We start from the raw sequence: 21,225 nt of genomic DNA on the forward strand, positions 1-21,225 counted from the left end.
CCTATCTTCTATGTTTCTATGTACGTGGAGGTGATGGTGTTCCCATGCGCCAGCTGCCCTTGTCCTTCTGGGTGGTAGAGGTCACAAGTTTAGGAAGTACTGCCAAAGGAGCCTTGGTGAGTTGCTGCAGTGCATCCTATAGATAGTATGCACTGCAGCCACGGTGCACTGTAATGTAGAAATAATATCTAGCAACCCAATGTTTACAATTTTCTATGCACTACAATGTATTCAACAACATCTTGCATTTATAGCACCTTTAACGTAATAAAACATCCCGGGGCGCCTCCTGAATTCTGAATATGACTGTGTTGTGCTTTTGTAACACTCCCAAACTACTGATAATCTAGATTTTAAAATATGTCATCACAAAATGGGAATTGTTTTCAAGAAATAAGAAACTCGCACCAAGTCCCATTTACCCACCCCCCCCGCCCCCCATCTCTGTAACCTCCTCCAGCCCCACAACACCCCGAGATCTCTGCGCTCCTCCAATTCTGGCCTCTTGCGCATCCTCAATCTTAATCATCCAACATTGGCGGCCGTGCCTTCAACTGCCTGGGCCCCAAGCTCTGGAATTCCCTCCCTACCTCTCACTCCTCCTTAAAGCCTACCTCTTTAACTAAGCTTTCGGTCACCTGTCCTAATATCTCTTTATGTGGCTCGGTGATCATTTTTGTCTGATAGCTCTCCTGTGAAGTGCCTTGGCGGTTTAATACATTAAAGGCGCTATACAAATGCAAGTTGTTGTTGATAGTTGTTGATAGACACACCAACGTCAGTGTTCTCGCTCAGGCCAACATCCCCAGCATCGAAGCTTTGACCACGCTCGATCAGCTCCGATGGACAGGTCACATCGTCCGCATGCCCGATACGAGACTCCCAAAACAAGCGCTCTACTCGGAGCTCCGACACGGCAAGAGAGCCCCAGGTGGGCAGAGAAAACGCTTCAAGGACACCCTCAAAGCCTCCTTGAAAAAGTGCAGCATCCCCACCGACACCTGAGAATCCCTGGCCCAAGACCGCACAAAGTGGAGGAGAAGCATCCGGGAAGGCACCGAACTTCTTCGCCGGGAGCAAGCGGAAGCCAAGCGCAAACAGCGGAAGGAGCGCACGTCAACCCAAGCACCCCACCCACCCGCCCCTTCAACCACTGTCTGCCCCACCTGTGACAGAGACTGTATGTCCCGCATTGGACTCATCAGTCACCTGAGAACTCATTTTTAATGTGGAAGCAAGTCATCCTCGGTTCTGAGGGACTGCCTAAGAAGAAGTTGTTGTCTAGCCCACGGCGAATGGGCATTGGGCGAGGAGCTTGCACCCACGGAAGACATACCTTAGCATGGGTCAGCGTCTTCAGGAGAGATGGGGAGGGTAGAAAACAGGGAAACAAGAAATAAAAAGGGGAAGTTAGAGCTGCTTGAGATTCCTAAATGTGGCAGAGAGAGATGTGCACACTGACCTCATTACTAGTTCCTCTTTAACAATTCCAGTAAGACTAGTTAATCAACACGAACAATTTAGGATCATTTATGACAAGGCTTCACTTGCTTCCAAACTTCAGGTGCCCGTCATAACTGCAGTCCCATTGACAGGAGTCACAGAACCAGCTAGAATTCACCACTTACACTTAGTTTGGATAAACCTACCAAAGATTGTGGATCGGAATCCCTGACGCAATGATGTACCACGTGACAGGCTGGCTGCTCAAAAGAGGAACATTAGCAATCTCAAATACAACCTCATGACTGCCCTGCGTGGTCCTGACCCACTGGTCTAGGTAGGGTGGTAGAGGTACGACCATTAGTTTCACCCACCCTAGGGAGGGGGGAAAAGGTCAGCCAGGGTTCCTGCTACTGATCACCACCCAGCGAGTTCTACTGGAAAAGGTGTAGGTGAGGACAGGATTATGGTCAACTGTGATGCCCCTCCATCTCCACCCCTAAATCTTCACCGGGCTGATACCTGGGATGGCAGGAATGACGTATGAGGAGAGAGTGGGTCGATTAGGCTTATACTCGCTGGAGTTTAGAAAAATGAGAGGGGATCTCATTGAAACTTATAAAATTCTAACAGGACTAGATGCAGGAAGGATGTTCCCGATGGCCGGGGAGTCCAGAATCAGGGGTCACAGTCTACGGATAAGGGGTAAGCCATTTAGGACAGAGATGAGGAGGAATTTCTTCACCCAGAGAGTGGTGAACCTGTGGAATTCTCTACCACAGAAGGCAGTTGAGGCCAATTCATTAAATATATTCAAGAAGGAGTTAGATATATTTCTTGAGGCTAAAGGGATCAAGGGATATGGGGAGAAAGCAGGGACAGGGTACTGAGTTTGGATGATCAGCCATGATCGCATTGAATGGTGGAGCAGGCTCGAGGGGCCGAATGGCCTACTCCTGCTCCTATCTTCTATGTTTCTATGTTTCCTGCCTCACCCATCAACATCTATCTGTCCATCTCCCCTCACCATCTCCCCTACACATTCCTTCACACTCTCCCCACCTTTCTCTTCTCCTCCACACTCAGCTTTCTCTCTCCCTTTCCCATACCACTCCACATGTCCCCTCCCTCCTTCCACCTGCACTTCCCTTTCCATCCTTCTCCTATTCCCTCCACTCTCCTCCCTTCACCTCCCCTTTCCTCTCCCTCCTCCTACTTCCCCTCTCCCTTTCCCACCTTTCTGGTCTCCCTCCCCTTCCCCCACATCTACTTTCATCTTCCCTCCTACCTCCTTTCTCCCTCTCCCACTCTCCACATCCCAATTCCTCTGCCCCTCCCACCACAACCCTCCCCGCATCCCAAAAAAATCCTTCACTTCCCCATCACCCACCCCATCTCCGCCCTCACCTTCCTTCACCCTTCCCTTGGCCCGTCGCTCCACCCCTCCTTTTCCCACATTCACTTCTCCACCACCCCATCTACCATCCCCTTTTCCTAATCCCAACTCCCAGCTCCACCCAAGCTCCCATCCCCATTCCCTCACCTACTCCCTGCCCCCCTCCCGACCCCTCACCACCTCCCATCTTCCTTCCACCCATCCCCTCACACCCAGCTCCGTTTCCCACAGCCACTTCCCCCTCCCCAAACTCCCACTCCACCCCCCTCTCCCATCCTCCTCACCCCTCAAGCCTCCCCACAACCACATCTCTATACACCACCATTCTCTCGCCCCACCCCATCCCCTCACTCCCACCCCATTTCCCATCACCTCACTACCTCCGTTCCCATTCCCTCATCCTGACTCCAACACACGTATCCCCTCAACCCCTCTCCCCCACCCTATATACTCCTCCCCACCTCGTAAACCCTCTACTCCATATACACCCCACTCCCCATATTCTCCCAATCTCCATATCCCCCCTTCCCTACCCCATATTCAACCTTTGCCATATCCCCCCATATTTCCACCTCTCTCCAAATTACCCCTACCCCCATACCCCCATTCCCCCCACCCCCATACCCCCCCACCCCACCCCATATTCTCCCCCTGCCCACCCCTCCTCTCTCTATAATTCCCCCACCCTCCCTCCTCTCTAAAATTCCCTCCCCCTCCCACCTCTCAAAAAATCCCTCCCCCACCCTCCTCACTAAAATCCCTCCCCCTCCTCCTCTCTATAATTCCCCCCTCCCTCCTCTCTATATTTCCCCTCCCTCCTCTCTATATTTCCCCCTCCCTCCTCTCTCTCTAAAATTCCCTCCCACTCCCTCCTCTCTATAATTCTCCCCCTCCCCTCCTCTCTATAATTCTCCCCCTCCCTCCTCTCTATAATTCTCCCCCTCCCTCCTCTCTATAATTCTCCCCCTCCCTCCTCTCTATAATTCTCCCCCTCCCTCCTCACAATAATTCACCCCACCCTCCTCTCTAAAATTCCCCCCCTCCCTCCTCTCTATAATTCCCCCCCTCCCTCCACTCTATAATTCCCCCCTCCCTCCTCTCTATAATTCCCCCCTCCCTCCTCTCTATAATCCCCCTCCCTCCACTCTATAATTCCCCCCCTCCCTCCTCTCTATAATTCCCCCCCTCCCTCCTCTCTAAAATTCCCCCCCTCCCTCCTCTCTATAATTCCCCCCCTCCCTCCTCTCTATAATTCCCCCCCTCCCTCCTCTCTATAATTCCCCCCTCCCTCCTCTCTATAATTCCCCCCCTCCCTCCTCTCTATAATTCCCCCCCACCCTCCTCTCTATAATCCCCCCCTCACTCCTCTCTATAATTCCCCCCCACCCTCCTCTCTATAATTCCCCCCCCTCCCTCCTCTCTATAATTCCCCCCTCCCTCCTCTCTATAATTCCCTCCCCCTCCTCTCTATAATTCCCTCCCCCTCCCTCCTCTCTATAATTCCCCCCCTCCCTCCTCTCTATAATTCCCCCCCTCCCTCCTCTCTATAATTCCCCCCCTCCCTCCTCTCTATAATTCCCCCCCTCCCTCCTCTCTATAATTCCCCCCCTCCCTCCTCTCTATAATTCCCCCCCTCCCTCCTCTCTATAATTCCCCCCCTCCCTCCTCTCTATAATTCCCCCCCTCCCTCCTCTCTATAATTCCCCCCCTCCCTCCTCTCTATAATTCCCCCCCCTCCCTCCTCTCTATAATTCCCCCCCTCCCTCCTCTCTATAATTCCCCCCCTCCCTCCTCTCTATAATTCCCCCCCTCCCTCCTCTCTATAATTCCCCCCCTCCCTCCTCTCTATAATTCCCCCCCTCCCTCCTCTCTATAATTCCCCCCCTCCCTCCTCTCTATAATTCCCCCCCTCACTCCTCTCTATAATTCCCCCCCTCACTCCTCTCTATAATTCCCCCCCTCCCTCCTCTCTATAATTCCCCCCCTCCCTCCTCTCTATAATTCCTCCCCCTCCTCTCTATAATTCCCTCCCCCTCCCTCCTCTCTATAATTCCCTCCCCCTCCCTCCTCTCTATAATTCCCTCCCCCTCCCTCCTCTCTATAATTCCCTCCTCCCTCCTCTCTATAATTCCCTCCCCCTCCCTCCTCTCTATAATTCCCTCCCCCTCCCTCCTCTCTATAATTCCCTCCCCCCTCTCTATAATTCCCTCCCCCTCCCTCCTCTCTATAATTCCCTCCCCCTCCTCCTCTCTATAATTCCCTCCCCCTCCCTCCTCTCTATAATTCCCACCCCCTCCCTCCTCTCTATAATTCCCACCCCTCCCTCCTCTCTATAATTCCCTCCCCCTCCCTCCTCTCTATAATTCCCTCCCCCTCCCTCCTCTCTATAATTCCCTCCCCCCTCCCTCCTCTCTATAATTCCCTCCCCCTCCCTCCTCTCTATAATTCCCTCCCCCTCCCTCCTCTCTATAATTCCCTCCCCCTCCCTCCTCTCTATAATTCCCTCCCCCTCCCTCCTCTCTATAATTCCCTCCCCCTCCCTCCTCTCTATAATTCCCTCCCCCTCCCTCCTCTCTATAATTCCCTCCCCCTCCCTCCTCTCTATAATTCCCTCCCCCTCCCTCCTCTCTATAATTCCCTCCCCCTCCCTCCTCTCTATAATTCCCTCCCCCTCCCTCCTCTCTATAATTCCCTCCCCCTCCCTCCTCTCTATAATTCCCTCCCCCTCCCTCCTCTCTATAATTCCCTCCCCCCTCTCTATAATTCCCTCCCCCCTCTCTATAATTCCCTCCCCCCTCTCTATAATTCCCTCCCCCCTCTCTATAATTCCCTCCCTCCTCTCTATAATTCCCTCCCCCTCCCTCCTCTCTATAATTCCCTCCCCCTCCCTCCTCTCTATAATTCCCTCCCCCTCCCTCCTCTCTATAATTCCCTCCCCCTCCCTCCTCTCTATAATTCCCTCCCCCTCCCTCCTCTCTATAATTCCCTCCCCCTCCCTCCTCTCTATAATTCCCTCCCCCTCCCTCCTCTCTATAATTCCCTCCCCCTCCCTCCTCTCTATAATTCCCTCCCCCTCCCTCCTCTCTATAATTCCCTCCCCCTCCCTCCTCTCTATAATTCCCTCCCCCTCCCTCCTCTCTATAATTCCCTCCCCCTCCCTCCTCTCTATAATTCCCTCCCCCTCCCTCCTCTCTATAATTCCCTCCCCCTCCCTCCCGGTGTTGTGGGAGGCGGGTCTTGCGCCGGTGCGCCGCTCTCGGGCGGGGCGGAGCGGAGCGTTAGTTGCGCTGCCTGCCCCCCCCGGCGCTGCCTGCGCTGCGCTGGGCGGACTGACGATGATCAGCCGGGTGAAAGCGGCCGTCTCTCATCTGGTTGCCGGCATCGCTTCCAGCGCCGGCTCCGGCCCCGGGAACAGCCTGGAGCACAGCCCCAAATTCCCGTACTCCCGGCCGGCTTTCCTGCATCTGAGCGCCGAGGAGGCGCCACGCTCGGCGGATCACAGCAGCAGACCCATCCTGGTGCCCGGGCGGGGCAGGAGGAGGCTGCTGCCCTGGGACGCGGGCTATGCAGAGTGAGTATAAAGCTGCACAAAAGTAGGGGGCAAAATTAACTGGAATTTCGCTCTTAAATTAAGCTTCAGTGCAAATTTATTGTATTGCGGGGGGGGGAGAGAGAGATCAGCATTGAACTTCCTCCCTCAACTAACTTCAGTGGAGAGACTGGAGAAGCTGCGATAGTTCTCCTTGGAGCAGAGAAGTTTAAGGGATGATTTAATAGAGATGTTCAGAACTGTGAGGATTTTAAGGAGAAGCAGTTTCCAGAGGGGAGAAATTTAAAATAATTGGCAAAAGAACCAGAGAGGAGAGGAGGAGAATTGTTTTTACCCAGCGAGTTATGATCTGGAATGCGCTGCCTGAAAGCAGATTCAATAATAACTTTCAAAAGGGGAATTGGATAAATATTTGAAGGGGAAGATTTGCAGGGCTCTGGGGAAAGAGCGAGGGGGGAGTGGGGCTAATTGGAGAGCTCTTTCAAAGAGCCGGCACAGGCACGATGGGCCAAATGGCCTCCTTCTGTGCTGTGTGATTCTATGATAAGATCTCGCTACCTGATGTTGCTGTTTCGTTTATTTTTAATCTTTTTTTTTGGCAAGCATTTTCTGAGAGGTTTAATTTTTTAAGTAAAGTGGCGGAAACTGTTAATATGCATAGATTCACCAGAATGATAGTGGGAATTAGAGAGTTGGTGGCGTAGTGGTTATGTCACTAGACTAGTAAGCCAGAGGCTCCGTCAAATGCTCTGCGGATATGGGTTCAAATCCCACCACGGCAGCTGGTGGAATTTAAATTCAATTTAATTCTGGAATTAAATGTTAGTCTTAGTAATGGCAACCATGATGCTATTGTCGATTGTTGCAAAAACCCATCTGGTTCACTAATGTCCTTTAGGGAAGGAAATCTGCCGTCCTTACCTGGTCTGGCCTATATGTGACTCCAGACCCACAACAATGTGGTTGACTCTTAATACCCTCTGAAATGGCCCAGCGAGACACTCAGTTGTAAACAACCGCTACGAAAAACAATAAGGACTGCAGTGGTTCAAGAAGGCAGCTCACCACCATCTTCTCAAGGGCAATTAGGGATGGGCACTAAATGCAGGCCTAGCCAGCGACGCCCACATCCCATCAATGAATTAAAAAAAAAAAAAATTTTAATTAAGAGGACATGTTGCCTAGACTAGGCTTGGATTCCCTGGAGTAAAGCAGGTTGAGAGATGATCTGGTTGAGGTGTTTAAAATGATAGAAATTATTTCCTCTGGTTGGGGTAATCAAGAACAAGGGGAGATAATCTCTAAATTAGAGCCAGGACATTGAGGAGGGATGTCAGGAAGCACTTTTTCCACACACAGGGTAGAAAAATCTGCAAAAAAACTCTCCTCCAAAAGGCTGTGGATGCTGGGGGTCAGTTGGAACTTTCAAGACTGAGATCGCTAGATTTTTGTTGCTTAACAGTATCAAGGGATATGGAGCAATGGAGCTGAGGTAAACACCAGCCATGATCCATTGGAATGGTGGAACAGGCTTGAGGGACTGAATGGCCTCCTCCTGTTACTATGTTCCTAAGCGCCCAGCTCTGCGAGAGAGCGAGAGATGGGGGACGGGCGGTGTTTTCTGATGCTGCCGTTGTTTTTAAATGGGGCAGATAGTATGAATGTCAGCGGACAGTGTCTGCACTGTTTCTAATGGCCGTTGTTGGAAAGAGCAATGTCACGACGTTTGACACGGGCAAGGAAAGGAAAAATAATGATATGTTTGTGTGGCATTTTCTCACGTCTCAAAGCGTTTTGTGTAGAGTGACTCACTTTGAAATTCCACAGAAGTTGTGCACAGCAAGATCCCACAAGCAGCAACGAGATGAATGACCATTTAAAAAAAAAAAAAAAAAAAAAAAAAAAAAAAATCTTTATGTTGATTGAGGGATAAATATTAGCCCCAGGACACCTGGGGAAAACTGCCCAGCTCTTTGAAATACTGCCACGGGACCTTTTACGTCCACCTGAGGGGGCAGACAGGGCCTCGGTTTAACGTCTCATCTGAATGACGGCACCTCTAACAGTGCAGCACTCCCTCAGTACTGCCCCTCCAACAATGCAGCGCGCTCTCAGTACTGGCCCTCCGACAGTGCAGCACTCCCTCAGTACTGCCCCTCCAACAGTGCAGCGCTCCCTCGGTACTGCCCCTCCGACAGTGCAGCACTCCCTCAGTACTGCCCCTCCGACAATGCAGCGCTCTCTCAGTACTGGCCCTCCGACAGTGCAGCACTCCCTCAGTACTGCCCCTCCAACAGTGCAGCGCTCCCTCGGTACTGCCCCTCCGACAGTGCAGCACTCTCTCAGTACTGCCCCTCCAACAGTGCGGCGCTCCCTCGGTACTGCCCGTCCGACAGTGCGGCGCTCCCTCGGTACTGCCCGTCCGACAGTGCGGCGCTCCCTCGGTACTGCCCGTCCGACAGTGCGGCGCTCCCTCGGTACTGCCCGTCCGACAGTGCGGCGCTCCCTCGGTACTGCCCGTCCGACAGTGCGGCGCTCCCTCGGTACTGCCCGTCCGACAGTGCGGCGCTCCCTCGGTACTGCCCGTCCGACAGTGCGGCGCTCCCTCGGTACTGCCCGTCCGACAGTGCGGCGCTCCCTCGGTACTGCCCGTCCGACAGTGCGGCGCTCCCTCGGTACTGCCCGTCCGACAGTGCGGCGCTCCCTCGGTACTGCCCGTCCGACAGTGCGGCGCTCCCTCGGTACTGCCCGTCCGACAGTGCGGCGCTCCCTCGGTACTGCCCGTCCGACAGTGCGGCGCTCCCTCGGTACTGCCCGTCCGACAGTGCGGCGCTCCCTCAGTACTGGCACTGGTAGTGTCAGTCTGGATTGTGCACTGTGGTCCTAGAGTAGAGTTTGAACCCACGATCTTCTGATTCAGAGGCGAAACATTTGTAAGTGGGTGGGTGTAATGAGTTATTATCAGTCAGGGCGGTACCTTAGAGTGTTTAACAAATAAGGGGCGACTGGTCTATTATTTAAATGCACCACCTGGAGTGGTACAAAGCCGTACAAACCAGAGAGGCCCTGAATTGTCTGATCTCGGCCAGTGAAAGCTGTTGCAATTGGTACCATCACCTCAGATTAGGGAGGGCAAAATTCAGCCAGGGTTCCTGCTCCATCTACTCAACAACAACTTGCATTTATATAGCGCCTTTAACATAGTAAAACGTCCCAAGGTGCTTCACAGGAGCGTTATCAGACAAAATTTGACACCGAGCCACATAGAGATATTAGGACGTGTGACCAAAAGCTTGGCCAAAGAGGCAGGTTTTAAGGAGCGTCTTGTCTTAAAGGAGGAGAGAGAGGCGGAGAGGTTTAGGGAGGGAATTCCAGAGCTTAGGGCCTGTGCCGATGAAGGCACGGCTGCCAATGGTGGAGCGATGGAAATCGGGGGATGCGCAAGAGGCCTGAATTGGAGGAGCGCAGAGATCTCGGCGGGTCGTGGGGCTGGAGGAGGTTTATAGGGAGGGGCGAGGCCACGGAGGGAGAGTGCGTGTGTGAGGATGATTGAATCAGTTGGGGCAGGAAGAGCTCTGTTGACAGTCACTGCCGGGGATCACCCATGAGAAATGCCAGTCTGGGTGAGGTGCTGAAGAGCAGTCAGTGCCCTTGGAATCCATCCCGCCAATGAGCGTCAACAATTGTTGCCCAGATGGGGTCCAAGTCTTTTCCCGTTACACACTGAGTTGGCTGCTCTGGGAGTTTTCCTGTAGAACTCCTCAATGCAATCAGTTCATAGGCACAGGAGGAGGCCATTCAGCCCCTCGAGCCTGTTCCGCCATTCAATGAGATCATGGCTGATCTGTATCTTAACTCCATCTACCTGCCTTGGTTCCGTAACCCTTAACACCCTGGCCCAACAATCTATCAATCTCAGTTTTGACATTTTCAATTGACCCCCAGCCTCAACAGCTTTTTGGGGGAGAGAGTTCCAGATTTCCACTGCCCTTTGTGTGAAGAAGTGCTTCCCGACATCACCCCTGAACGGCCTGGCTCTAATTTTAAGGCTCTGCCCCCTTGTTCTGGACTCCCCCGCGCCCCCCCCCCCCCACCAGAGGAAATAGTTTCTATTGACCCTATCGAATCCTTTAATCACCTTAAACACCTCAATTAGATCACCTCTTAATCTTCTAAACTCGAGGGAATACAAACCTAGTCTGTGCAACCTGTCCTTGGAATGTAACCCTTTTCGCCCCGGTATCATTCTGATCAACCCTTTAAATTATTAATTTTTTATTGAGTTAGCGCAATGCAGCCTCCAGACAGCAGTGACGCTACGTCTACGGCTGTGAGCTCACCTACGAGCTGCCTGATTCATCTGGCGAGGTTTCCCGCACTGTTTGGTGGATGAGGACGTTGGAGTGGATCACTGATTCTCCAGGGATTGTTCAGTAATCAATAACTTGTCAGCAGCAGCAAAGCAATTTAAAAAAAAAAAAGACTTGCCTTTCTATAGCGCCTTTCACCCCCTCAGGACGTCCCGAAGCGCTTTACAGCCAATGAAGTACTATTTGAAGTGTGGTCACTGTTGTAATGCGGGAAACGCAGCAGCCAATTGCGCACAGCAAGCTCCCACAAACAGCAATGTGATACTGACTAGATCATCTGTTTTTGTGATGTTGAGTGAGGGATAAATATTGGCCAGGACACCGGGGATAGCACCCCTGCTCTTCGTTGAAACAGTGCCGTGGGATCTTTTACATCCACCTGAGAGGGCAGACGGGACCTCGGTTTAACATCTCATCTGAGAGACAGCACCTCCGACAGTGCAGCGCTCCCTCAGTACTACCCCTCCGACAGTGCAGTGCTCCCTCAGTACTACCCCTCCGACAGTGCAGCTCTCACTCAGTACTGCCCCTCCGACAGTGCAGCTCTCACTCAGTACTGCCCCTCTGACAGTGCAGCTCTCACTCAGTACCGCCCCTCCGACAGTGCGGCGCTCCCTCAGTACCGCCCCTCCGACAGTGCGGCGCTCCCTCAGTACCGCCCCTCCGACAGTGCGGCGCTCCCTCAGTACCGCCCCTCCGACAGTGCAGCGCTCCCTCAGTACCGCCCCTCCGACAGTGCGGCGCTCCCTCAGTACTGCCCCTCCAACAGTGCAGCGCTCCCTCAGTACTGCACTGGGAGTGTCAGCCTAGATTTTTGTGTTCAAGTCTCTGGAGCGGGACTTAAACCCACAATTTTCTGACCCAGAGGCGAGAGTGCTACCAAACGCACAATCCACCAAACCTCTGTCCTGCCCCATGTCCAATCATAGACTCAATACATGGTTGACCCCAAGTCCTGGGATAGGTCACAGTCAAGGTTGGAAGGTCACTAGGACCCTACATTACTACAGGAACACATCACTCTAACCAAAGACATTTCTGCTACCCCAACCTCCATCCAGAGGCCAAGAGGGGAGGAGGAGGGAGGCTTCTGCCAAATGAGGGTTGGGTGGGGAGACGTGAAATAGATTTGCCCCCCCCCCCCCCCCCCCCAACCACCACTTTTTTTAGCCCCAGACCCAAGCAGCAGATGGACGGGAGTAAGAAAAGTATAGAAACAATTTTGGAAAATCAGTAATCAATGGGAAAGTAATCAATTTTTTTAAATGATTGTTTCAATGTCTTCCTGTTATTTCCATGAGGTTAAATTGAGCTGGTGATTTGCCAGGTCTCGCCCGATGAGTTCAGTATGTCTGAGCAACTTGGGTCCATGGAGTCAGGACTCCTCCAAGATTGAAAAGAGCAGGGCAGAAGATGCGAGAAATCAGGGAGTAGGTGGTTAGTTGCCGCCAAGCTTTAATTCTTAATAGCCTGAGGAATGTAGGAGGCAAGAATGTTAATTGAGACAGATGCGAGAGTCCATTAGGGTTTGTCGTGGTCGACTGAGGTAATAGTTCGAGGGGCTTTCATGAGGAAAGTGTTTGTGCCAAGCCTTTTTTTTTTAGTTGGCTGGGTGAAGAAAATCTAATTAGATTGATGGGATGTCGGACCCTGGTGGTTGATGCATTGGACAGGATTTATGATATTGTCCCAGTTCAAGTCCGGAGCAAATGAGGAAGGATAAGATTCTGGGGCACGGTAGGTTTTCAGAAGGACTTGGGGCAATTTTATGTCACGAAACCTATTTTTAGCCCCATATATCCCCAGAGTCCTGATTAAACAAGATGGAAGCCAAAAGCTTTCTTTGAGTAATTTCTTGATTTTCTTTTGTTCCCTCCTTCTCTTTACAAGGTTGGTTTATCACTGTCCCCAGAGGGCGGTGGAGGCTCAGTCATTGGGTATATTCAAAACAGAAGTCGATAGATTTCTGACTAGTAAGGGCATCAAGGGATATGGCGATAGGGCCGGTGAATGGAATTGAGGCAGAAGATCAGCCATGATCTCATTGAATGGCGGAGCAGGTTCGAGGGGCCGAATGGCCGACTCCTGCTCCTATTTCTTATGCTGATTGGTAGTTTTCCTGTTTGCTCCTTGTTCATTGGTAGGTGTCTGCCGTGGCTCAGTGGGTAACACCCTCTCTCGCCTCTGAGTCAGAAGGTTGTGGGTTCAAGTCCCACTCCAGAGACTTGAGCACAAAAAACTAGGCTGACACTCCCAGTGCAGTGCTGAGGGAGTGCTGCACTGTCGGAGGTGCCGTCTCTCAGATGAGACATTAAACTGAGGCCCCGTCTACTCTCTCTCAGGTGGACGTAAAAGATCCCATGGCACTATTTCGAAGAAGAGCAGGGGAGTTCTCCCCGGTGTCCTGGGCCAATATTTATCCCTCAACCAACATCACTAAAAACAGATTATCTGATTATCACATTGCTGTATGTGGGAGCTTGCTGTGCGCAATTGGCTGCAGTATTTCCTACATTACAACAGTGACTACACTTCATTGGCTGTAAATACTTTGGGATGTCCTGAGGTTATGAAAGGCGCAGTAGAAATGCAAGTATTTCTTTTTTTGTTTGATTGCATGTCACTCACTCACTGTATGTGAAGCACTTTCAGATATTTGAGAAGCATATTAAAGTGATATACAAAGGCAAGTCTCCTTAATTGGAGTTTCCCTGAGGGAGAGTCTTGGTTTGATTAGGCTATGAATCCTTTATAGCGATACATTCGATTTTCTGCCGAGAAGCCACTTCAGTCGTCCCTGGTGAGGCCAATTTCTCGATATTGCAGAGAGCTGTGAGAGACGGAGTTCACGTGACAGAGGACTGTTAATAGGACCGTACTGTATCAGCAGGCCCTCCTAATAGCCGCTGTGGTCACTTTGTTCTTCCTTCGGTGAAATTACCTTATAATTCATTCATTCCCCTCGTGACTCTGCCACTTGCGATTTAAGAACATAAGAATTAGGAGCAGGATTCGACTGTACGGCCCCCCGAGCCTGCTCCGTCATTCAATAAGATCATGGCTGATCTTCGACCTCAACTCCACTTTCCCGCCCGGCCCCCATATCCCTTGATTCCCCTCGAGTCCAAAAATCTATCGATCTCGGCCATGAATATACTCAACGACTGAGCCTCCACAGCCCTCTGGGGCAGAGAATTCCCAAGATTGACAGACTCTCCAGCCAGGGGAAACAGCCTCTCGGCATCTACACTGTCAATTTCTCAAATGCTCCTTAAGTAGAGCTACTTTACATAAATGGCAACTTGAAGCCCCCCAACCATCAGTGCACATCACGCGCTCGGTTTGTATTAGGAGCCATCCCGCTGCTCTGATGGTTTTGGGAGCACGGAGATTGCCAGTGCGCAATGCCGGCCGGGAGACGCCGTCTGAAGCTACTGCGTCCGATTGAAAGTTCCCCTGCGGGCTGGCGAACGTGATTAGCCACGGCTTACAGACCCGAGCAAGCGCTGTACAAACCTGAGCGTCGTCCAGCAAATTCCCTTCGGGATCCTTTTCCCCCTCCCCGCCCCCCGCGCGCCCCCCCCCCACCCGCCATCTTCTCTTGACGGTGATAGGGTAGAGATTCGTTTCGGGGGCGTTGGCGCGGAACGGGCGGTCTCGCATCGACGGCCTGTTATACGCTCGGCCCGATATTCGGCTCTATTCAAATCGGGCTGGGCCTGTAACGGGCCGTTGATGCGAGACCGCCTGTTTCACGCCAATGTCCACAGGGGGATGTCTACCCCGCTGACTCTGGCTGAGGCACTGTGTGGGGAACAGCTGAGCCCCTCCCAGTACCTCACCCAAGCACTTACTCCACTTGTGTAAGCCTAAACGGCAAGGGCTAGGTGTTTCAGTTGGCGGAAGAGAGTGGGGGAGCAGACACTTCTCTTTTCCCCCCCCTCCCCCCATAGGCTCCCCTGACCCAGGCTGTATTTTCAGACCTGCAGGAGGGCCATTTAACGTGCGGGGCGTGAGCTCCCTCACCTTGGCCAGGGTGTCATGCCGGTCTGGGGGTGGAACTGTGCCGTAGCTGACCCCCCCCAGGACTCTCCTGGAGTCTCCGGGAATTAAAGATTAATCTCCGGGACACTGCCACCAGCAAAAACCCCGGAGAAAAGTCACAGAGGCATTTATTTATTTATTTTTAAATGGTGGTTCTTTTCATTCTCTTTAAACAATTTTCTTTATTATCTATATATATAAAGTGGTTTGTCTCTCTGTCTTTCTGTCTCCCTGTCTGTCCGCTATACAATCAAAAGTTATAGAGCGTACCTACACATATGTTATATCAAAAGAAAGCTTATCATTAGGGGAGTCTAATAAGCATATTTACTTTTTAGTCAGACAAAAATTGTTCAGACAGTATACAAAAAAGGTTCAAAAAACGGCAACATTCCGCTCATTAGCGTTGAGTGATGTGATGGTTGACCAATTGTACAGGGGATTAACCTGATGGTTGACCAATCGGTGCGTCACAGGGGGCGTTTCATTGCGTGTATGGGTGGGCCTAATCCTGAGCTGAGGTGAGTGGCTGCCATCTTGATTGCTAACGATTTATTTTTCCCGCTTTCTGTGTGTTTATTTTTCCCACTTTGTGTGTGTGGAGGGGAAATTGTTTTTAAAAAAAGTAAATTAATTTGTAAATATTTTTTCTAAGCTGAGTAATTTTCCTACCTTTCACCTTTTTTTCCTCTTGACTCGCTACCTCCGCCGGGCGTCGCAACCTTGGAGGCTTACCCCACCTGCAGGCCTCAAAGCCTCAGCCTCTCCTAGCCAGCCACGCCCGAGCTAGGCACCGCCCGTCCCACCCTGCGATCGCCGCCATCTTGATAAAGGCTGGCGGCGCGGGACTGAGCCGAGTGTGGCCATCTCTGCCATCTTAGTGAAGGATGGCGGGGCGGGAGTCAGCGCGCGCGTCAACGTCGGCCCGGAGCGCGACCTGAGCTAAGGTGAGTCCGGCCAGGCCTCGCGCTGGGCCGTGCACCGGCCGGCCCTGAGGCGCTTATCCGCGGAGGGGGAGGGAGGGAGAGGAGAGGGAGAGGGGCAGGGAGGGTGAGGAGAGGGGCAGGGAGGGTGAGGAGAGGGGCAGGGAGGAGAGGGGAGGGAGGGAGAGAGAGTAAAGCAGGGAGAGACAGGGGGAGGGAGAGACAGAGGGTGAGGGAGGGAAAGAGTGAGGGGGTGGGTGAGGGAGGGAAAGAGTAAGGGGGTGGGACAGGGAGGGAGAGCTCGCCTTCTTCCTTCCTTCCTTCGCAGGGGTCGATCGGGCCAGGCCTAAGGCGTTCCTTCCCCCCCTCTCTCTCCAGGCTAATCCCGAACTAAATCCAGCAGTCTCTCTCTTTCCCCCCCACCCAGTCTCGCTCTTCTCCCCCCAGTCACTCTCCCTCTCTCTCTCTCTCTCTTCCAACAACAACATGCCCTCAAAAAACCCTCGGCACCGCCAGGCACTCCAGCTAGTTAGTTATAAAGCATTTTGGAGTTGGGGGCGGGGGAAAGCAGTTTGACTGATGGTCAAGAATTGTCCAATCAGGTAAGGAAGTGTTTGTACACCGCGAGGATTGACGTGCCGGGCGACCAATAGCAGGAGTGGAGGGGATGGGTCATTGGAGGTGAGGGGTCATGCGATGAAACCTCCCGCAATACGTCCAACCGCGTCTCCTACATGGGGAGCGGCAGCTTAGTGGTTAGGGTACTGGGTTAGTAATCCGGAGGACCTGGACTAATGATCCAGAGACGTGAGTTCCAATCCCACCACGGCAGCTGGCGAATTTAAATTCAGTTAAGTAAATAAATCTCGAATAAAAAGCTAAGATCAGTAATGGTGAACCATGAAACTTATCAGATTGTCATAAAAACCCACCTGGTTCACTGATGTCCTTTAGGGAAGGAAATCTGCTGTCCTTACCCGGTCTGGCCTATCTGTCACTCTAGACTCACAGCAATGTGGTTGACTCTTAACAAGCCACTCAGTTGTATAAGACAGATCGCCCGCTTCTCAAGGGCAATTAGGGATGGGCAATAAATGCTGGCCTTGCCTGCGACGCCCACATCCCGTGAATGAATTTTTTAAAAAGCAGTGACTACACGTCAAAAGTACTTCATTGGCTGTAAAGCGCTTTGGGACGTCCTGAGGTTGTGAAAGGTGTTAGAGAAATGCACGTTCTTTTTTCTGCCGTTCCCTTCTTTCCTCGTCCTTCCTTCCGTTCCCTTTCTTCCTGACTAGGTTTGGTTTGGTGGGGAGGCTGAGGCAGATCTTCGCATTGGCTCGCGTGGCTGCCTGTGGGCAGGGACCCGCTATCTGTGGGCGGTATTGAGTTAGTTATCAATGGAAAATCAGCTCTGGTGGCAACAAAGCAACTCTTTAAATAGGTTTGAGAGGTGACGTGAGTCTATTGCAGGCTGCATGTGAGAAACGCCACGACAAGGAGTAGTGTGAATAAAAATAACTCTGTTTTTCTCACTCTTTCCCCTAGCCAATGTATCACAACATAGATTCAGATGAGGAAGGTCATTCGACCTCTATTGGCTCATCCAGCCAGAAAGACCCACGGTCCAACAACAACAACTTATATATATTTATGTAGCGCCTTTAACATGGAAAAATTCCCAAGGCACTTCACAGGAGCGATTATCAAATAAAAATTGACACCGAGCCAAAGAAGGCGATATTAAGAGGGGTGACTAAAAGCTTGGGCAAAGAGGTAGGCTTTAAGGAGCGGTCTTAAAGGAGAAGCGAAAGGTGGAGAGGTTTAGGGAGGGAATTCCCAGAGCTTAGTTCCTAGTCAGCTGAAGGCACAGCCGCCAATGGTGGGGCGAAGGGAGTTTGGGGGGGGGGAATGCGCAAGAGGCCAGAATTGGAGGAACGCAGATTTCACGGAGGGTTGTGGGGCAGGAGGAGGTTACAGAGATAGGAAGGAGACGAGGCCATTGAGGGATTTGAACACGAGGATGAGAATTTAAAATCTGAGGCGGTGCTGGACCGGAGCCAATGGAGGTCAGCGAGCATAGGGGGTGATGGGTGAACGGGACTCGGTGCGAGTTAGGACACGGGCAGTGAGCTCGGGGTGATGGGTGAACGGGACTGGGTGTGAGTTAGGACATGGGGCAGTGAGCACAGGGGGTGATGGGTGAACGGGACTGGGTGTGAGTTAGGACACGGGGCAGTGAGCTCGGGGTGATGGGTGAACGGGACTGGGTGCGAGTTAGGACACGGGGCAGTGAGCACGGGGTGATGGGTGAACGGGACTGGGTGTGAGTTAGGACAGGGAGCAGTGAGCACGGGGTGATGGGTGAACGGGACTGGGTGTGAGTTAGGACACGGGGCAGTGAGCTCGGGGTGATGGGTGAACGGGACTGGGTGTGAGTCAGGACACGGGGCGGTGAGCACAGGGAGTGATGGGTGAACGGGACTGGGTGTGAGTTAGGACACGGGGCAGTGAGCACAGGGGGTGATGGGTGAACGGGACTGGGTGTGAGTTAGGACACTGGGCAGTGAGCACAGGGGGTGATGGGTGAACGGGACTGGGTGTGAGTTAGGATACAGGGCAGTGAGCACAGGGGGTGATGGGTGAACGGGACTTGGTGCGAGTTAGGACACTGGGCAGTGAGCACAGGGGGTGATGGGTGAACGGGACTGGGTGTGAGTTAGGATACAGGGCAGTGAGCACAGGGGGTGATGGGTGAACGGGACTTGGTGCGAGTTAGGACACGGGCAGTAGTGCTTTAGGTGAGCTCAAGTTTATTGAGGGTTGAAGATGGGAGGCCAGCCAGCAGTGTGTTGGAGTAGTCGAGTCTGGAGATAACAAAGGCACTGACCACGGAGCTCCGAAGTTCCATCTCCAGTCTTGATAGTGAGACAATAGAGGGATTTGAACATTTTTTTTCCTCTTTTTTTATTGTTCCCCATTCTTCCCCATTGCAGCATCCCACTCTCTCTCTCTATGAAGTGACCCATGGGCTTTCACTGTCAGTCCTTTCCTTTGTGTGAGTCCTAAGTTGATCTTCCCCCAGTTTGACTCTTGAATTACCTTCAGGGTTTGGTTTGAAGTAGTGTCTCAGATCTACCTTTTCTGTACTTTACTTTTATATCTTACTTACCTCTCAATCACCTCCTTTCAAGGTGGAAAAGCCGGAGGTTCCCTTGGTTTTCCTCAAAACTCCAATCCCCCTGGCACAAGGAAGCAGTCTTGTGGCTTGTTCCCGCACTGCCTCCGGGGCTTAAATATCTCATCCGTCTTTTGGTTGAGATCTTAAACCGAGGCCCCTCTCATTTTTCCTACATTACAGCAGTGACCACACTTCAAAAGTACTTCATTGGCTGTAAAGCGCTTTCTGGTGTCGTGAAAGGCGCTATATAAATGCAAGTTCATTCTTTTTTTCTTTCCCTCTCCCCCTGTTTCTCTTTCTCTCATTCTCTTTTTCTCTCTGTCTCTCTCTCTTTTTCTCTCATTCTCATTTTCTTTCTCTCTCCACTCCCACATACAGGGTAAATGCTTCTTAAATGTTTCTCCTGAGACTCGCCCTTTTCAATCCCACATTTTTCTGCTTCCCTCGAGCGATGATTACCTGCAGGACCGGTTTGTTTCTGTGTACGTAAAGCACGGCACAAGGTGAGAGTAGGTCGCGCATTCAGTTAACCAAGGCCTCCAGCACTCTGCCTGCGCATTCAGCTGACAGACTCCGTTTAATGCAGGGAACCGTTGATGTTGAAATCTTGGAGTTTTCTGGGATGAAAATATGGTGGATTTTTTTCCTCCTCTTGCATGTTTTTCTCCCCTCCTGCCCTGGAGTTGCTGGAATACATTTCTGTCAGCCACTCACTGGTGCTGTGAACCAAGCCAATGGGCCGCTCAACCATAGCGAGCATCACAGCAAAGCCTGATATCTATCCTCGCTCTTTATCTGCCTGTCCTTCTCTTTCTATTCCCCTTTCTGCCCCTCATTCTCTCTCCCACTCCATCTTTCTTGAAGGGATATTTACTAGTCCTAGCCCATTTAGGGCTACCCCGGATCAGGCGTATTTCTCAGACCGTCACTTTCAACTAAGGTTTGAGGTAGCCGAATCCTAAAGACGCTTTAATTGGGTCTAAAGGTCCAGACTATCTCTCCCTAAAGGAAAGGAACAACCCGAGAATGTTACCGTCCTCCAGATAGCACTTTTAATAAGTTTAGCCAGACTGTAACGTCCCAGATATTATGAGGGTCTGGAAAGCTTCCTCAGAATTCTGTAACTCTTCACCAAAGAGTGTACAGAGATTGAGTTCACAAGTTATTGATACAGAAGACTCATGTGAGACAATTCTAAAAATATAGAGATTTATTAAAAGAACCGACATGCAATTTACAGTTGGTGAATCAGTCAATTGCAACATTAACAGTTCTAAAAAGAGAAAAAATACAATCTTATTAACAGAGGATCTTACTTTTAAATCTTAACTTCGCTGCAGTATTACAGTTCTTAAAGTTTTCTATGCAGGATATCCATCAATATCAAATACCTTTGATCCCCGAGGTACAAAGCGTTGTAGACCACAGACCCGCCTATATAGCCGAGAATCGCTTTGCCCAATTAAAGCGAGTCTGATATCTCGATTGGAGAGTTCAATATTTCTACCCTTTTTCAGTGGTATTTCCTTTAAAGTTTCTGCTGACCCAAGTTAATTATCCCTATTCATCTTTCTGCCGACCTCTGCAATTCTTACTGCTACAGCAGCTTGTAGCATTCCAGAATCTTGCCTCATCTCCAAGTGTTCTGAGTTTATCATATAGAATGGTGTGAAGGGCAGGTGTTCCTTATCTTATGTGCCATCTTTACAAAGTTTAAATTAGAACACCTTATCCAGCTGTGAACCATTGTTTTTGTTCCCAAAGAGTCAGCCTGTCGAAGCCATGCACCTTCTGTTTCAAAAAGGTTATTTATTCAGGTTCAACAACTGTCTTATCTCGATAGCCAGAATTCTTTCACCACTATTTCATAGTTAGTTTTCTAAATTTCCAAACCCAGTTTGTCATGTTTTAGTAAGGCCAGAATTCTTTCATAAGATCGTGTATTTTTCTGAATAGGTTATATGGCTTATTCCTTCACATTATCTCTCCCACTCCATCTAAGTAAGTGGGCAGAGATTTGGCAGATGGAATACAATACTGGAAAGTGTGAGGTTATGCACTTTGGCAGGAAAAATCGTAGAGCAAGTTATTATCTTAATGGCAAGAAACTGGAAAGTACTGAAGTACAAAGGGATCTGGGGGTCCTGGTGCACGAAACTCAAAAGGTTAGTATGCAGGTGCAGCAAGTGATTAAGAAGGCCAATGGAATGTTGGCTTTCATTGCTAGGGGGATAGAATATAAAAATAGGGAGGTATTGCTTCAGTTGTACAAGGTATTGGTGAGACCGCACCTGGAATACTGCGTACAGTTTTGGTGTCCA

General features: G+C 51.1%; 1 protein-coding gene across 2 annotated transcripts in view; it reads left to right on the forward strand.

Annotated features, from left to right (window-relative positions):
* Positions 1–6,082: 6,082 nt before the first annotated feature.
* The window catches only part of ppm1j (protein phosphatase, Mg2+/Mn2+ dependent, 1J), a 55,431-nt gene continuing 40,288 nt past the window's right edge, over positions 6,083–21,225 (forward strand). Inside the window, exon 1 of one of the 2 annotated variants that reach the window (XM_086011009.1) lies at positions 6,083–6,410. In XM_086011009.1, coding sequence (XP_085867135.1) covers positions 6,175–6,410 — 236 coding nt within the window. In that variant the 5' untranslated portion in view covers positions 6,083–6,174. The remainder of the gene's footprint in view (positions 6,411–21,225) is intronic. The other variant, XM_086011007.1, reaches the window with a different exon arrangement.

Source organism: Somniosus microcephalus, chromosome 18, assembly GCF_052327205.1.
Source record: "Somniosus microcephalus isolate GS21.2 chromosome 18, FLI_Smic_1.0, whole genome shotgun sequence".
In the NCBI taxonomy this organism is placed as follows: Eukaryota; Metazoa; Chordata; class Chondrichthyes; order Squaliformes; family Somniosidae; genus Somniosus; species Somniosus microcephalus.